This window comes from Arachis hypogaea, chromosome 17 (assembly GCF_003086295.3).
Source record: "Arachis hypogaea cultivar Tifrunner chromosome 17, arahy.Tifrunner.gnm2.J5K5, whole genome shotgun sequence".
NCBI classification, from domain to species: domain Eukaryota; kingdom Viridiplantae; phylum Streptophyta; class Magnoliopsida; order Fabales; family Fabaceae; genus Arachis; species Arachis hypogaea.
Genome location: NC_092052.1, coordinates 42,821,421 through 42,838,187, shown reverse-complemented (window position 1 = coordinate 42,838,187; position 16,767 = coordinate 42,821,421). Strand labels below are relative to the sequence as shown.

Below are 16,767 nucleotides of genomic sequence, written 5' to 3'. Positions count from 1 at the left end.
ACAAACTTTAGTTATATTTTTTCTTTCTTTAACGTTATATATGTTGATGCCATCTGTTAGACATCGATATGCAAAGTAAAGTTTTTTATGTGTCACATTTTTTCAAAGACCAAATTAAAGCGTTAAATTTTCTAAAAACCAAATTGATTCATGTGCGATATGTTAATAACTATTTTAAATGTTATTATTTATAATTCAACACTACGAATATCATATATTTATATGTATTTTTAAAATTATACATAAAATATACGATAATTACATACAAACAAATTAAATCCATCTTTCAATGATTTATGATTAATAAGACAAATTAAATTATAAATTACGAGAAAAATATTTAAATACTAGAAATTTTCATTGCTCTTTATTAAATAATTTTAAAAAATTATTTATTTAAAATAATTTAGTAATATTTATTCATTTTTTATATAATAAATAATTTAAAACTTTTTATTTGTTAATTAAATCCCTATATAAATATAAATGAGTACTATATTAAGGAAAAAAGGTAACTGTGAGTGTTATTGTGTTGTGGAAGATTGTATGATTACTTAATATGTGGCCGTGCGTGAGGAGTGAGAGTGAGGAGTTGTGAGGGCTGAGGACTCAGGAGTCGGGAGTGCACGCAAGCTATTAACAATGATGGGTCACAGCAACCCATGAATTAACGTAAGTTTAATTAACGTCTTTTCTTCTTTTCTTTTATTTTCTTTTTCTCTCTCTACATAATATTCTCTTTCTTTCCTGTGGCCCCGTGGGCAGTTGTATGATGATCCTTGTGAAACGTTTTTTGTTTTCTTGCTTTGGGGTCAATGAACCAACCCCTAGCTTACTAATCTGAAATGACTATATTACCCCTGCCTTTAACCACAGCGTGTGGTTAGTGTTGGGTTAGCACTTGTCCCCGTTCCCCTCGACGAATGTACGTCCTACCCAACTCAAATCACATCCTGTCCTTCAATAAATACTAGTGCTCAGCAATTACTACTTATAGTAAAACAGTAATTAACCATGCATTTATATCTTTCATGTTTGTATACCACCATAATTTCACATTTATGATTTATCCGCTTCAAAATCATACTAAATAAAAAAATTCTCATTTTCGCTTTCCTCCTACTTAGAGCTTGTATGGATGAACTTTTAAAAAAAAAAATTTTTTGAGTTATCTTTTTTTAAAAGATCTTATGAAAAATTAAAAATAATTTTATGTTTGGGTATCTCATGCAAAAAAATCTTTTTATCTATTAATTATGTTTGGGTATAACGATATAAAAATACTTTTTTGTTTATTTATTAGATGAAAAAGATCCTTTTTTTTATTTTTCTAGTGCTTTTACTTTTACTACTAGAAATTTGCCAAACACGCTAAAAAATAAAAAAAAGATCTTTTTTCATTGAAAAAAGATCTTTTTTTTATCAAAATAATGACGTCCAAACAAGCACTTAATACGTCTGCCGTTGAATAAAATCTATGATGCACTAACACTAATATGTACACGAGACACGATACAATACGGGATACGTCGACACGTAAATTTTATAAGACACGAGGACATACATACATATAAAATTTAAATTATTTTTTAGATAAATCGTAATGATATTTTGATATTTTATTAATATTAAAATATAAATTAATTTTTGTAATTATTTTTAATCTTATTTTAATTAATCAAGTATTTAAAATATTTTTTGTTTTAATAAATAATAATATATACTATATCTAAATTTATTTCAAAAATATATGTTAAGAATAAGACTAGACACGCTAACACGTGATGGTATTTAGGTGTGTCCAAGCAGACATGGTTGGACACAGCAAACACGCATGTCGGACGAGTGTCGTGTCCGAAATGTGTCCGACATGCGGACACGACAACTCAGCGAAGTGTCCATGTTTTATAGAATGAAACAAAAATCTAATTTTCCCTTATTTTTTAATCAGTAAATTTTTTAAACAATTAATTTTTACATCCAAGACTCCAAATCATTTAAATAAGTCCAACCAAGTAACTTTGACATAATATTCCTCCGGGCGCCATTAATTAACCTTTCAATCAGCAAGCAAAATTTATAATTGTCTTTTTCATTCAGATTCGTTTCCTTTTTTGTTTTTTCTCAACATTTTCTTCGTCTCTACTTTGTGTTCGATCTCTGCGTTCTCTACGTCTCTTTCTTCTTTATGTTCTCTTCGTTCTTCGGGTTCTCTTCATTCAAGTTCAACGCTCTTTTAATTGATTTTGAAGATTTCGATCAAAGTTTTTGAAATCAAGTTGTGAAATCAGGTTTGAAGAGCTATTTTGTTGTGGAAGATAATGAATGATTCAAATTCAGACTGTCAATTGAACCAGAGCGAAGTGGATTATTGTTTTGAATTGAATCAAGTGGCTGAGGTGTGATTTTATCATTCAATACGTAAATAATGTAGTTTATCATTGTTGATGGTTTGAATTGTTGAATGTAATGTACAAGTTCTGAATTTGAATTATTATTGTATTGTGATAAATTTGTTCGATTTTCAGTTTCGGTGTATTTAAATAAAAACCTGGTGTACTTTGGACTTCTTCCAGTGTATTTTAGTTTCCAACTTTAAATTGAACCAGGGCGAATTGTATTATTATTTTTTATCGAATAAAGTGGTGAGGTGTGGTTTGAATCTAGTTAATGTGGTTTGTCACTAGTTTATAATTTTTTTATTTTAATGAATTTGTTTCGGTCCAAGTTTCGATGTATTTTAGTTTGCAATATGGTTTATTTTGAAACTATTTTAGTATATTATGTAGTTTCTGTGGGATGTTGATGAACAGCTTGTTCCAAAGGTTGGCATGACTTTCAAGACGTTTGAGGAAGCTGAAAAATTCTACAAAGATTATTCTAAACTTGCTGATTTTTCTACGAAGATTCGGAACACAAATAAGAAGAGAAATAAAATTAAGAACCAATTGATTATATGTACTAGATAGGAAAAATGGAAATCGAACATCTCTCCAACTGAGAAGACAAATTCCTCTACTGGATTAAATTGTCCTACAAGAATTTATATACATATATTGAAGGATGTTGGTATTTAGATCAATTCGAAGGTTGTGTTACATCATTCACATCCATGTTTTCCAAATCAAGCATCGATGCTTAAACAACACAATGAACTAAGCATGCATGTACGACGTACAATTGAGAATAACGAGGAAGCCGAAATCAGACCAAGCAAAACATATCAATCATTTATTGCAGCAGTAGGGGGTCATCGTGAATTAAGTTTTATTGAAAAAAATGTGAGAAATTACATCATGAGAGAAGTACAGAATATTTCAAAACTTGAGGATGCAAAAGAATTTGAGAAATACTTATTAAGAATGAAAGAGAAGAATCCGAATTTCTTTTTCGAGCATGAACTTGAAGTTGATCAATCAATTAAGATTGCTTTTTGGGCCGATGCAAGAAGCAGGGTTGCTTGTGAGTATTTTGGAGATGTTATTTCATTCAATACCACTTACAATACAAACATGTAATTTGTTGTTCTGGTTTATGTGTTTTTTTGAACTTCATTTCGGTGTATATAAATAGTGTTTTAATGTATACATGATTTGTTTATGTGTCGTTGTTTTAGGTATAATTTGGTTTTTGATTCTTTTGTTGGGGTGAATCACCACGGCCGATCAACACTTCTGGGATGTGCTTTGATGAAAAACGAGGATATTCAATCATTCAAATGATTATTTAAATGTTGGTTTCATTGCATGGGAGGCAATGCTCCAAAAGAAATTTTTACCGATCAATGTACATCAATGCAAAGGACTATTGAGGCTTGTATGCCCACCACTATTCACCGGTGGTATATTTAGCATGTCATGAAGAAGGTCCAAAGTAAATTAAATGGCTACAAGCGATATGAAGAAATTGTACCCTAGATGAGTCATGTTGTATGGAACTCTCTTACAAAAGAAGCATTTGATAGGAATTGGAATGATTTTCTGATGAAGTTCAGTGTTGGGGATAACAAGTGGCTTTTAGGTAATGGTGTCCTTTGTAACACCCTAACTACCAAAGCTCACGCTTCTGGCTGCGTGACTCTGATAGCTCGGACATTATGACGATTTTTATACTATTTAATACTAAAATATGAGCCTGTTTAAAATTTTGAACCGCAACACCGCTCCAAAGTAGTTTTATTATGTAACGTACATCCATACATACAATACAACTTACAAAAACTCTCAAAGAGTACATACTTATACATATATGTATATTAAATAACTTTACAAGCATTAACCAATACAATTCATATCCCTCTTACAGAAAGTATAAAGATAAAGGCGAGGAAACAATAAACAATAACTAAAGCAATACAAAGCATCGCGACAACAACTAGATAATCTCTTCGTGACTTCTGTGTCCAATCCTGAAAGGGAAAATTGTAGGGGGGTGAGAACATCATCCTCGAAAGGGTTCCCACCGTAGGGTTGCAGGATTACTATAATAGGATACGCGAGATAAAATCATTACAGTGATTGGTAACTGCCTTATGTATCTTTAAAAAACAACGGTTTACTATAAAAGAGAAATCTGAAATTTTTTCTGAAAGAGGAACCGTTCAATTCTTAAAAACTCAAAAGCCTTTCAAAAGGGTTTATCTAAACTGAACCAAATTAGCCTTTCATGCTTTTCCAAACCAGAAACACCAACCAACATGGCCTTCGGCCCAAATCATGATCAACCACGGCCCCAGACCCAAACAGTCCAACCAACAACCAATCACCATGGTCCAACAGAATCCCAGTCACAAACACAAGTAGAAAAGTTCAAGCACAAACAAACAGTTACTATAAGTAGAACAATTAGCAGATAATCACAAGTAATCACAAAGGCAAACCAAGTACAATATACACACCCAAACAATGTCACATAGATGCATATGATGCATGCCTTTCTTAGTGGCTGATGATATCATCTGTCGGTTATATAGCCAACCTGACAAGTCCTGGTAGCTAACCATTGGACTGTCCCTCTGTCGTGATCTCCAACTCGAGTTATTCCCAATTATCATCATGATCATAATCATAATCCATATCCAATACCCTCACTGGTGTATATTCACGGGGGCGAGCTCATCCGGGAGTTTCACAGTGCCATGCCACACTTACGACATAGGGTCAGCAGAGTATCAAGTCTCAACCTGGAGCATGTGGTGGCTAGCCACTGCTTTCACCCAGGGAAACTCGTATCTCATATAGGTGGAAGTGCAAAATCACAATATCAACGTCTCAGCATATATGCATTTATTCTCAGCCATGAATCAACATTCATTTCAGCCATCCGGCTTAATTTCATGACTCATAGTCAGCCATCCGGATCATAGTTCAATCCAGAACCAGCCAAAATTCATAATCATATACAGCCATTTGGCTCATAACAAAATAGAACTTCCACCATCCAACATCATCAAATTCATAAAATCATTATTCAAAGCCAAAAATCACTCTTTTCAATTCACTTCGCTTTGAAATCAAACTTTAACTCTTTTCAGCCTTGGCTTTAAAGTTCCCATTTCTCAAATCATCTCAGGCTCATAAGGCCCTTCTACTCAAAGTAAGTTCCTCTTTTAAAAACAAAGCCACTCTCGGTATAGTCTTTCCAAAACTTCCAAAAACATGGCAAGTTAACGATTTATTTTGAAATATTCAAAATCATCCGTCCAACAACGGGATTTTATAACAAAGGTTCCTCGGCAGAGTCTCAAGTCTTAGGAGAGAATAACATAACTCATTTTCCTCAAATTCACTTAAATCATTAAAACCTTGGCTTCCTGATTTGAGTAATAAAATAGGATCTAAGCCAAACCGAGTCATGTAATCAATTACTCTTTTTAAAGCCGGTTCCTTCACTTAAACGAAACCAGCTTCAATCCCCCATGATAAATTCTAAAGCATTTCGAACTGCCTAGAAATTGTTTCAGTCTTGCAAAAATTCAGAATTTAAAGAGTACTTAAAACTTTTCCCAAAATATTTTAGAATGAAACTTGTCAATAGACGTTCAGGTTCTTTCAAAGTCACTGAAACTTCTCTAATTGAAATCCTCAAGTCCAATTCAAAGACATAAACCCTTTTCACATTTAAAACAGCATTAAAGCACAAGTTTCATCTAAATAACTGGTTCATAAGGGAGATATAATACTTTTCTTAAGAAAGAAGACTAAATCACAATTTTCTCTTTAATAATTCATTTCAAAAGCATAAGTCATCCCTTTCTTAATAATTCAAATAAAATAGTAGAAGTATTTAACTCATAAGTTTCCGAATAACATTTTAGTAAAGTCCCGGATTCTACCAGAATTTCGACAGCACCTCCCCTAAAACTTGGACTCTGCCACCCTTTCCGGGTCCCATCCAAACCAATCCACAATCCTTATCAACGGTTCAAAACCCAAAATCAGTCCAAAAACAACTGAATCCAACATTCAACTCATTTTCACATCTGAAGGGAACCGTTTCAAAATCAAATCATTATCAACCGACTAAATTCATTTCCAAAACTTTAAAGAAACCGTTCAGCAACAATTCATTTATCAAAAGCGAATCAATTAAAGCAAACCAGACTGAATCCAAAAGGGTATTCTATTTTTCACATTTTCAATAAAATCAACTCCACTCAAATCGATTCCCAATGGATTAAACTCGATCTCAAATCTTTAAAAGAATTCAACTTCAAAAACATTCCGTTTTATAAAGCCACACAACAATCCAGTCAAACAAACATTCATAATCATTCAAGTCAACCAAACAATACATAAGACTGATCGGTATCCATATGTAATAATTCCAATATATAAAACATAGTTTTCGGAAAAAGCCCCTACCTCGACACGCAAAACTACAGCAGAAACGCCTCACAGAGTCCTTTCTGCCTCAACCCGAATTGACGGCAACCAACAACTCGGCTCCACTTGCTTTCTCAACAACCACAACGACTCTAATCGCAACACATAATAATCAAGACTCGACCCCACATTACCAAAGCTCATATTCATTAACTGAACACAACAAAATACTAACGCGAGGCTTTTTGAAATATACTTACTTACCAAAATGACAAAAGGAGGCAGCTCCGATTCTGAACCATCCCGGCAATAGCTCCGGTAGCGGCTAGAAGCTCCGGTGGGTCAACTATAATAACCACGCAGCATCAAAATCTTCTCAAAACCCAAAATGACAGAAACCACAAATTTAAAACCCTTATCGAAAAGTCAAAACCTGCAGAAATCACTGAACAGAGCAGCTCCATCAATGACAGCTTGTACCGTAGCGACCCAAGCAGCAGCATCAACTGAACAGTAGCTCCGATGATGCCATTCCGGTGAGTTTTCTTACTTCGGCAGTGACACGGTGACTCAGAATCAGCATAGCCGCATCACAATCATCAACGGCGGCTCCATTAGCAACCACCATAGCATCTTGGCCTCAGCAGCGGCTTCCAAAGGCAACGGCGGCGTGCTCAACTCAAAACCCAAATGGAGCAACGGTAAGAACAGTGGCCAGGATGACAGGGACAAGAGCTCCGATGGTGGCAGGATGTGATGGCGGCTGAGCGCGGTGGCTACTCCCTCACGACGCGTCTCTTTCTCGCGCGACTGGCGACGGCGCGACTAACAAAGGCGGAGGTGATGCCAGGCCTCCAGCGACGGCAACGAGGATGCGTGGTTGTGGCTTCTCCTTCCCAGTCCTGGCTTGCGCTCGTCACCCTCTCTCATGGCTCGTTTCGATCTCTCTCTCCCTCAGCCTGGTTCGGCGGCTTCATGGTGGCAGGATGGCAAGACGCGACGGCGGCAGTGGCGCCAGGCCGACGACGCCCTTCCTTCTTCTCCTTCCCTTGCGTGACAGCCCTTAAGGCATGACACGACGGCACGGCATGATGGAACAGCGGCGTTGAGCTGCACGGCGGCGGTAGTGAGGCCCCAGCCATCATCGCCCCTCCTCTCTTTCCCACTTCTCCGTTCTGCTACTGTTGCTGTGTATTGATTTGAGGAAAGGGGGAAGCGTTTGTGTTACTGCTGCTGGGTTGGGTGAGAAGGGAACCGGGTCACTGGGTTAGGATTTCAGGGTTTAGGTTTTATTTTCAAAAATTAGGGTTAGGGACATTTTAGTAATTTCAAATAAAAATAGGAACAGTATGGTATGGAACCCAAATTAAATCCAACACTAATTATATATAGAAAAATACTATTTGCTCATCAATTTTACAAATTATTTTTAATAAAATGTTTAAATCCAAAAATTAGAAATAATATACTTAATTTCTTTATTTTTTAAAATAGTAGTATTAATATTTAAAATATTAATTATTTAATCCAAATCATATAAAATCCTTATTATTCCACAACTACCAACCTTATAATTTGAATATAGAAAATAATTCAATAATTGTAAAATTGGATAATAATCATAATTTATTTCAAATTCAATTAATCGAAACTTGCTTTAATTTTTTTTAATAAAGAAATTTCTGAAATTAAAGCTACAGAATTACTGAATTTGAAATTAGCTCAAGATAGCCATTTTTCAAAAGTTCTGGATCTTACATCTTTATTAGGATTAACTGATATTTTTATGTGCTTCAGTGTAATGCTGTCCAGTAGAGGTGTCAAACTATATGTCTTTCAATGTATTTTTTGTTTTGACTTAGTATTTTTATGAATTTTTCAGAGCTTTACGAATATTGTCATTTATGGATTTCAGTTAATCTGGATCACCACTTCTGGGCCAGGATGAGAAGCACACAAAGGAGCGAGAGTATGTATTCTTTTTTTAACAAGTTTATTACGCGCAACAGCTCACTTATACAATTCGTCAAACAGTATGATAATTGCCTAGGAAGTAAAGAGCAGAGAGAGGGAGAATCGGATACTGCAGATTTTCATACCATCATACTGTGTGCAACAAAATCCTCAATAGAAGCTTAATTTTAGCATGTGTATACTCACACAAAGTTCAGGGAAGTCCAAGCACAATTTAAAGGAAAGGTGAATTACATCACAAGAACAACTCAGTCCGCTCTAGGTTATATGGTATATGAAGTTGTAGAATAGGTTTCAAACTCAACATTCAACAAGTTTGCAGTTACATATGACACGATATCAGCTCAAGTTAAATGTCAGTGCTTATTATTTGAGTTAAGAGGGATATTGTGCCAACATTCTCTGAGCACGTTAAGCTTTGAACAAGTAAATAAAGTGTCACCAAGATATATATTGGAACGATGGAGCAAGAACGTAAAGAGGAGGCACACACATATCAAGAGCAGCCATGACGAGCCTCTATTGGAGCTAAAAAGCAAAAGATTTGATGATTTGGTGTTTTGATCGCAAAATATTTATGAATTTGCATCAGAATCTCATGAATGAACTACAATTTTGCACCATTCTTACGATAATGTTATGGTTGGGATGCAAGAATACAAAGCCAAAAGTAAAAGAAAATGTTCGTTATCTCACCATGGTGCTTCGTTGGAAGATATTAACGAGCTTCAAAGCCCTTAACAGATTAGAACATGAGGACGTCTGAGAAATAGATTAGGGTTAAACACTAAAAAATAGATTGCAAATGCATCAAAGAAAAAGAAAAAGAAGGATCTAATCGAGGTAAAAATGATGTTCTTTAAATACCGAAAATTGAGTTTGTGCATGTTAATAGTTGTGGTAATATATTATTTACTTTTGCAGTTGAACCATTTTTATAGTGGTTCAGTGGTACAGTCAAATTTTAGCCATTATCATGGACATGTTATGAATTATCAGTTCAGAGATTGTAGCATAGGATAGTTTTTCCGGTGTAGTGTGACACTATTTCGGTGTACTACAAAATAATTTCTATGTATTCTGCATGCTCTTCTTTTTTATATTTTCTTATTTTGTTCCATTTGACATGTTACTGTTTTTTTTTTTTTTTTGGAAATTAGTGTCTTCAACTATCTGAAGGGATTTGTTTGTTTTAAATATATAATACATAGACAATTCAATACTTAAAGAGGGTAACAATTTAAATTATAGAATTTTCATATCTCTTGGTTATAATTTACAAAAAAAATATGTATGCACATTCTTTCGGTGTATTTTGAATAGTTTATGGTGTATTCGTAAAGCTTTTCAGTGTATTAGACAATTTAATCTTGTTTTTCTATATTTTTTTGAACTTGGATTCATTCAGATTAACAATATTTCAATACAGTACAGACAACTTTATAGAAGTTTATTTTTGCAAAGAAAACTCTCATCACTTTATACCGATTTGAATTCAATACCTTATATACAAGTTACAAGAAAAGAAATAAATAGTACAAAAAAATATGATTATGTTTTGTTCTGCATGATTGAATGTGATAATATTACCATTATTTTCTTTAAATTTTCTCTTCTTTTATTGCTCAAGAAAAATTATAGTACATGCTACGTTTCTTTTTAAAATCCCATGAATGAGTTGGAGATAAGTATAGAAGTGTTACATATCACTGAAAATTTTGAGTTCTCATACTTTTTTATTTATACTATCTCCAGAAGAGGAGTACCTAATGGAAGAGAATTCGGAGGAGAAAATTACTTTACCCGCAAAAAAAAGTGTTGGAGGAAGATAATTAGTATTTAGATTTGTGGAATATTGAAAGGTTCAAATGAAGGATGGAGTATGGAACTGAGGATGGGAGTTTCTTCGACCAAATTTAGTTTATGATGTACTGTATTTTTTAGTTAATTCTCTTTAAGATATTTGACCGAATGCTAGGAACAAGATCTTTCGACCAAATTTAGTTTATGGCGTATTGTATTTTTTAGTTAATTCTTCTTAAGATATTTGACTAAATGCTATGAACGAGATGCATATGATATTATGTTTCTATTGAACGTGTCAATATCTCATTTCGTTGATAACTGTTGTATAGTTTAATAAGACCCCTTGAGTACTCTCCTTTAGAATTGAGATTTCTCCTTAATGAGTAACACCCTATCAAAAGACTTTAAGGATAGGCTTAGTTTGGGCTGTTAAATACTGGAGGAGAATAATATTGATGGTGAAAGTCCCAATTTGATAGAGCAGAACCGTTTTACTCCAGAAAAGTTCCAATTTAAAGGAGAAGAATAGTCCTACTCACGAAAATTTTAATATGATAAAAATAAACAATATTGTTAATATGAGAAAGATAATTCAAATGATAATATGGTCACTGAAGTGTATCTTAAAAAGAAGAAAAGAAACTAGTTCATTGAGAATGGAATCACTAACAATTGATATAAAAAAATTTGGCAAAGTCCCTATGCAACCAAATGGGTAAGTAGAACCAAGCAACACACCCAATAAATGTATCCATTCCCAGTTACTGTAATATTGATATCATCCTGATAGCACCATTCTTACTTAATTATGTAGTTGGGATTGTGGCATCTATGCCATTAAATTCATGGAGACATGGACTGAAGATTGTAAACTAGATGAATGGGACGATGTAAGTTACCTAGTCACTTTGTTTTAGTTTGTTATTTGCGTTTCATGTTACTTTGACACTTTGAACATCGCGCTCACAATGAAAACACCATACAGGATATGCTTTGGACATGAGAGTGGAGTTGATGATGGATATTGTCATGAGAGCACACAATAAATCAATTGATCAGGTGTGAACTTTGTTGGAACAAAATGGTGAATACGTATGCCACAACTGTCCAAGAAACAAGAAAAAAGAGGTTAAGTCACCATTTACAGCACCAAGCACAAGGACATTGATGAAACGAGTCGGAGAATCACTTATGAGGAAGAACCAAAATGGGAGAAAGCAATAGATGTACTTAGTGTTAATACCAAAAATACCATTTTGACATTGTTTACGTGTTTTCGCAGTGGAGTTTTGTTACAACAGACAGGATAAATTTTCATTACGAATAACATTTTTATGGTGTATTAGTTTCGAACTCCTTTGATTCTGTTCCATTATATTAGTGACGTGAAAAAGCTAATAGTAAAGAATGACCATCTAGATACCAAAGAAATAACCATCCGCTAGTTTATTGAATCGAACATCTAGCCTATGCTACATGTAACTAATCACACACACTATACCAAAAAGGTTACAAATAACCATCTGGGTACCAATAGAAATAACCATCCACTAGCCTATTGAATCGAACATCCAGTCTATACTAATTGTAACTAATCACACACACTATACCAAGACGGTTATAAATAACTATCTGGGTACCAAGAGAAATAACCATCCGCTACCCTATTGAATCGAACATCCAGCCTATAATACTTGTAACTATTCATACACTTTACACCAAGACTATTACAAATAACCATCTGGGTACCAATAGAAATAACCATCTACTAGCCTATTGAGTCGAACATCCAGCCTAGATTACTTATAACTAATTATGCACACCACACCAATGCCATTACAAAATAACCATCCGGGTACCTAGTGAAATGAATATTTAGAATCTCTCAAGTAGTAAGTTAAACTAAAAGCAATCAAACAATTACAAAAGGTAATATTAGCATAACCATCCGCACACATACGGAGTTGAATATCCAAGCGTGTTCAGCCAATGTTAAATGTAGTCAAGTATTACTACAAAATAATCGTCCAATTCAGAATCAAAATAACCATGTACAACCCTATTCCAGTGAACATCCGAATTATGTATCAAGTAATTCTGAAATGAAGAAAGTAATCACAATTGTATTATTCAAATAACTCGAACACAACATGAATTCGCTTAACATTAGCCTACAACCAGTCAAACCACATAAAAAATAGAAAGACGCCGGCCACGGGCACGTAGCAAGAAGCCAAACTCATAGAATACCAGTTTCATAGACATTTGACCATCAACAACTCGGACTACAAAATAACCATTAAACATACATATTGAGTTGGAATAACTAACAAAAATGACCTCTAATATAATAGCGGATTTTGTATCCAAAACAGTCCAGGTATTGCCGAAAAAGTTTAACAGGGACATGAATCCACAAATTCCTTGCGGAATAATCTACTGAGCGGGAGCATCCAAATCTATGTTTCCACAAGATTCTACACGATTATCCTGAAAGAAACAAACTCAAACGAAAATAAGTCACTATCGACATAATCAACTATGTACTAAAGGTGAAGCTTTAAATTAATTACGATACCAACCTGGCCTGAACTCTTCCGCTTTCTCTGCATGGATTTCTTGATTGATTTTTTCAACTCATATCTGAGCCTTTTACCTTTTGGACGACCCTTTATGGTTACTTTTGATGGGCCTTGAATGTCCTCTGTGCCCGCCACGGAGGAAGTATCTGTGGCGATGCTAGTGTGTGCATCAGTGACAGTCTTATTCCATAACTTGGCACGGTAATCAACTAGCTTGGCCCTTGCATTGTTCAGAGCAGCATGCAACATGTCTGCTTCATCGTTACCATTCACAAATTCCTGCGTAACATTGTAGAAGTGTGCACACAACCCTCTGAATAAGTTGTGGCTCTCATCCGAATGTCTCACATCGTGGCTACTCTTAATGTAGGTGTGCTTGCGCTTTATGTTCTTGCTCCAATGAGGAAGAACATAGCAGGAAGGTACTTTATTCACTTTGTAAGAGGAAAATACTACAAGACAGTGGCAACACAGTATACCTATACTCTCGAACAAGTTGCACTGATATCAAACCTCGTGAGTCAAACGGTCAAAATGGACGTTGTACATAACATACCAGGTCTTCTCATAGGCCAATATTTCCTCTTTCATTTTTATCCAGGCCGAGTCACCCTTTTCATAAACGGCACGAATATTGCAATCAGCCTTCTTGCCAAACTCCGTTTGGAAATCCCTAAACATGTCGTTGGTGTATTGAAATTGTCTCTCAATAGCTTAGCTAATTGCACATGGGATTACTCCTCTCGAGTCTGCAGCATCGTCCTCTAGTTCCTTTTGCTCCTTGTTTCTAAACACATTGTCGAACTCGTGGATGAACTGAACCAAGCTAGTCTTGCAATGTAAGTATCCACCAAACAATGCGTGCATACTCTCACTCCTTTGCATACTCCTCATAGCAGCCCAAAATTGACCCTTGAAAAATATCGGCACCCACATGCGTCGGTCCTCAAATAGGTCTACACAAAATAAACCACCCAAAAATAGAATCCCGCATAAGGAACAGATTTTGAGAACAAAATACAAGAACATTACAACATCTAAGCAATTACAATACATGATTTAACTTAAAAGACACGAACCTGATAGCCATGTGTTGTGATGTAGGTTGAACTCGTCAATGAATTCAGCCCAACCATCCTCGAAAGCCTCAACCAACCGAGAGTTCCATATAATGTGCTTCAACTCTGCATTCAACTCGCTGAACCTAGCATAACCACCGAGCTTATACAGTATCTTTTTCGTTATATGCCAGATGCACCAATGGTGGCGTGTATTGCATAGGACCTTCCTTATTGCACCAAACATGGACCTGCACTGGTCTGTGATGATGCCCTGCGGTGCAGTTCTCATGCACTTCATCCATTGTGTGAACACCTACTCAAAACTTGGAATCTCCTCGCTGCCTAGCAGAGAACAACCTAACAAAGTAAACTTACCATGGTGGTTCACATCGATGAAAGAGGCGAATGGCAAACCATGCCTAAAGTAAAAACAACCCCATTTATGAACATCCAAATAATACAAAATAACAAAAAAAAAGTAAACAAAATCAACGTAAATAAATTTTACCGGTTTGTGCTGTATGTGGTATCAAATGGCACCATGTCTCCATAGTATTCATAGGACACCCTGCACCTTGCATCTACCGAAACTGCACTCCTAAATTTATAATCGTCGTCCACATTTACTGCGTAGAAGAAGTTCGGATTTATATCCTTCATTCGCATGAAGTAATTCAACATCTCCTTGACATCAAAGTTGACATTAGTGGCTCGAAGCCTTGATGAGATGTAATTCCTAATATCCTTCTCTAAGAAACACAGGTTTAACGGCTCACCAACCTCATTAGCCAATGCTAGAAATGTTTCATTGGGTCGAATGCCCGCCTCATCATTAACCTCAATCACGCATTTCGTATGTATGGTCAACTCTCTATTCTCATGGTAATGCATCGCCTTTTTAGTTGAACATGGGTGCAAGTGCCTCAAATCAACCTTCAACATGACCCAATCTTGCTTCTCCTTGTCAAACTTTGCATATATCCTTGCTCTGCACCCCACGGCTGCAATTGTGTTCTTTTGTGTGGGTGCTTTGACACGAGATCCATGGAAACCCTCCCAATTACAATGAATAAATTGGTTAATCGGTTCTTTTGTCATCCCGTCAAAATTTGTGTTCCGTATCTTACTTACAAAACCGACTTTCTTTGCGTAGGTCGTATAAAAATCCTGAACCAGCTTTAAATGCTCAAACCGCATCCCAACTCTTAGTATTTTGTCTTTAACAAGGCAACTGTGATCTAGTAACTGCGAATCAGTTCAAAACGGACATCATTCGATGAACATGAGGATTAATGGTCGATTCAAACATGTGGTTCACGAAAAAACAGCAATAAACTAGAGTCCAAACCTCATTCATCAATAAGATCCGTGTCATCACTACCAAACTCAGTAATGTCCGTACATTCTATGGCCTACAATCAAATATACACAAACAAATAAACTAATTAGATACCGTACTATTAAATAAATATCAACTAAAAATATTTTATTAATACTTTTTCTAAGAATATCATTAAAAATTTATTACCATACATGAATTAAAAGAAATCATAACAATGAGACATGTACTCATAAAAAGTCCCACCTAACTAGTTAGGCTTATATTAATTATTTATATAGAGCATGCATGGGTCCACCACATCTAAAGTATACCTACACACCCTAAAAGCGAGTCTTTTTCTATGCTTTGAAAAGTCAAAAAGCTCATTATTAGCTACTGTATCTTCCTTACATATGTAGCCATATTTGTTTGTGCATGCATGGCATGGGAGCATAGGGATGGAAATTCTAAACATTCTAATAGCAACCATGTGCAATGTTTTTTCAATTAACACTAAGCATATACTGAACCAATTTCAGTATAACATATTATAAAGGTAACATAATAGTTTATCGGCTCAAGTAAATAAATGTTCATCTTCATCTTCTTTAAAACTCCTTATATGATTTATTACCCTTTAACTAACTACTATATTGACGGACTAGAACACCATAAAAAAATTTTCTAAATGAATATCATCATTAAGAATGTTGGACTTAGAATAACGATCTCATTTATATGAAGAATAAATGACCATTTGTACCCATAAAAGATGAAAATGCTGACATATATACCCACACTAAATCGAAACTAAACTTGTACCCATGGAAGATTCTCTCCGTGTGAGAAAAGTACCCTATCTTTGGAGGGTTGGAGTGCCACGTAGGGTACTTTTGTCACACGGAGGGGATCTTTCGTGGGTACAAGTTTAGTTTCGATTTAGTGTTGGTACATATGTCAGCATTTTCATCTTTCATGAGTACAAATGGTCATTTATTCTTTATATGAAAATAAACATACATCCCAATGCACCCACATACATTGCTTACCTTGTTAGACTTTTCACCTTCCACGTCACAAGAATTGAGAAGGTTGTCACTTGAATGCGTGGTATTATCGTCGGCGAAGGAAGCTGGGGCATGACAAACTAGTTCAACCAAATTGGACTCCATTGAAGTGGCGGTAAGAGGTCACGTATG

The 16,767-nt window shown here is 35.2% G+C and overlaps 1 protein-coding gene across 1 annotated transcript; it reads right to left on the bottom strand.

The window, feature by feature from the left end:
- Window positions 1–13,900: 13,900 nt before the first annotated feature.
- LOC112763210 (protein FAR1-RELATED SEQUENCE 5-like) lies at window positions 13,901–15,345 on the bottom strand. The gene is made up of 4 exons (XM_025808940.1): window positions 14,756–15,345; window positions 14,565–14,666; window positions 14,266–14,390; window positions 13,901–14,142 (listed from the first exon to the last, which is right to left on the bottom strand). Exons 1-4 carry the CDS (start codon window positions 15,343–15,345, stop codon window positions 13,901–13,903), a joined length of 1,059 nt encoding a protein of 352 aa, XP_025664725.1.
- Between the last annotated feature and the right edge of the window lie 1,422 nt (window positions 15,346–16,767).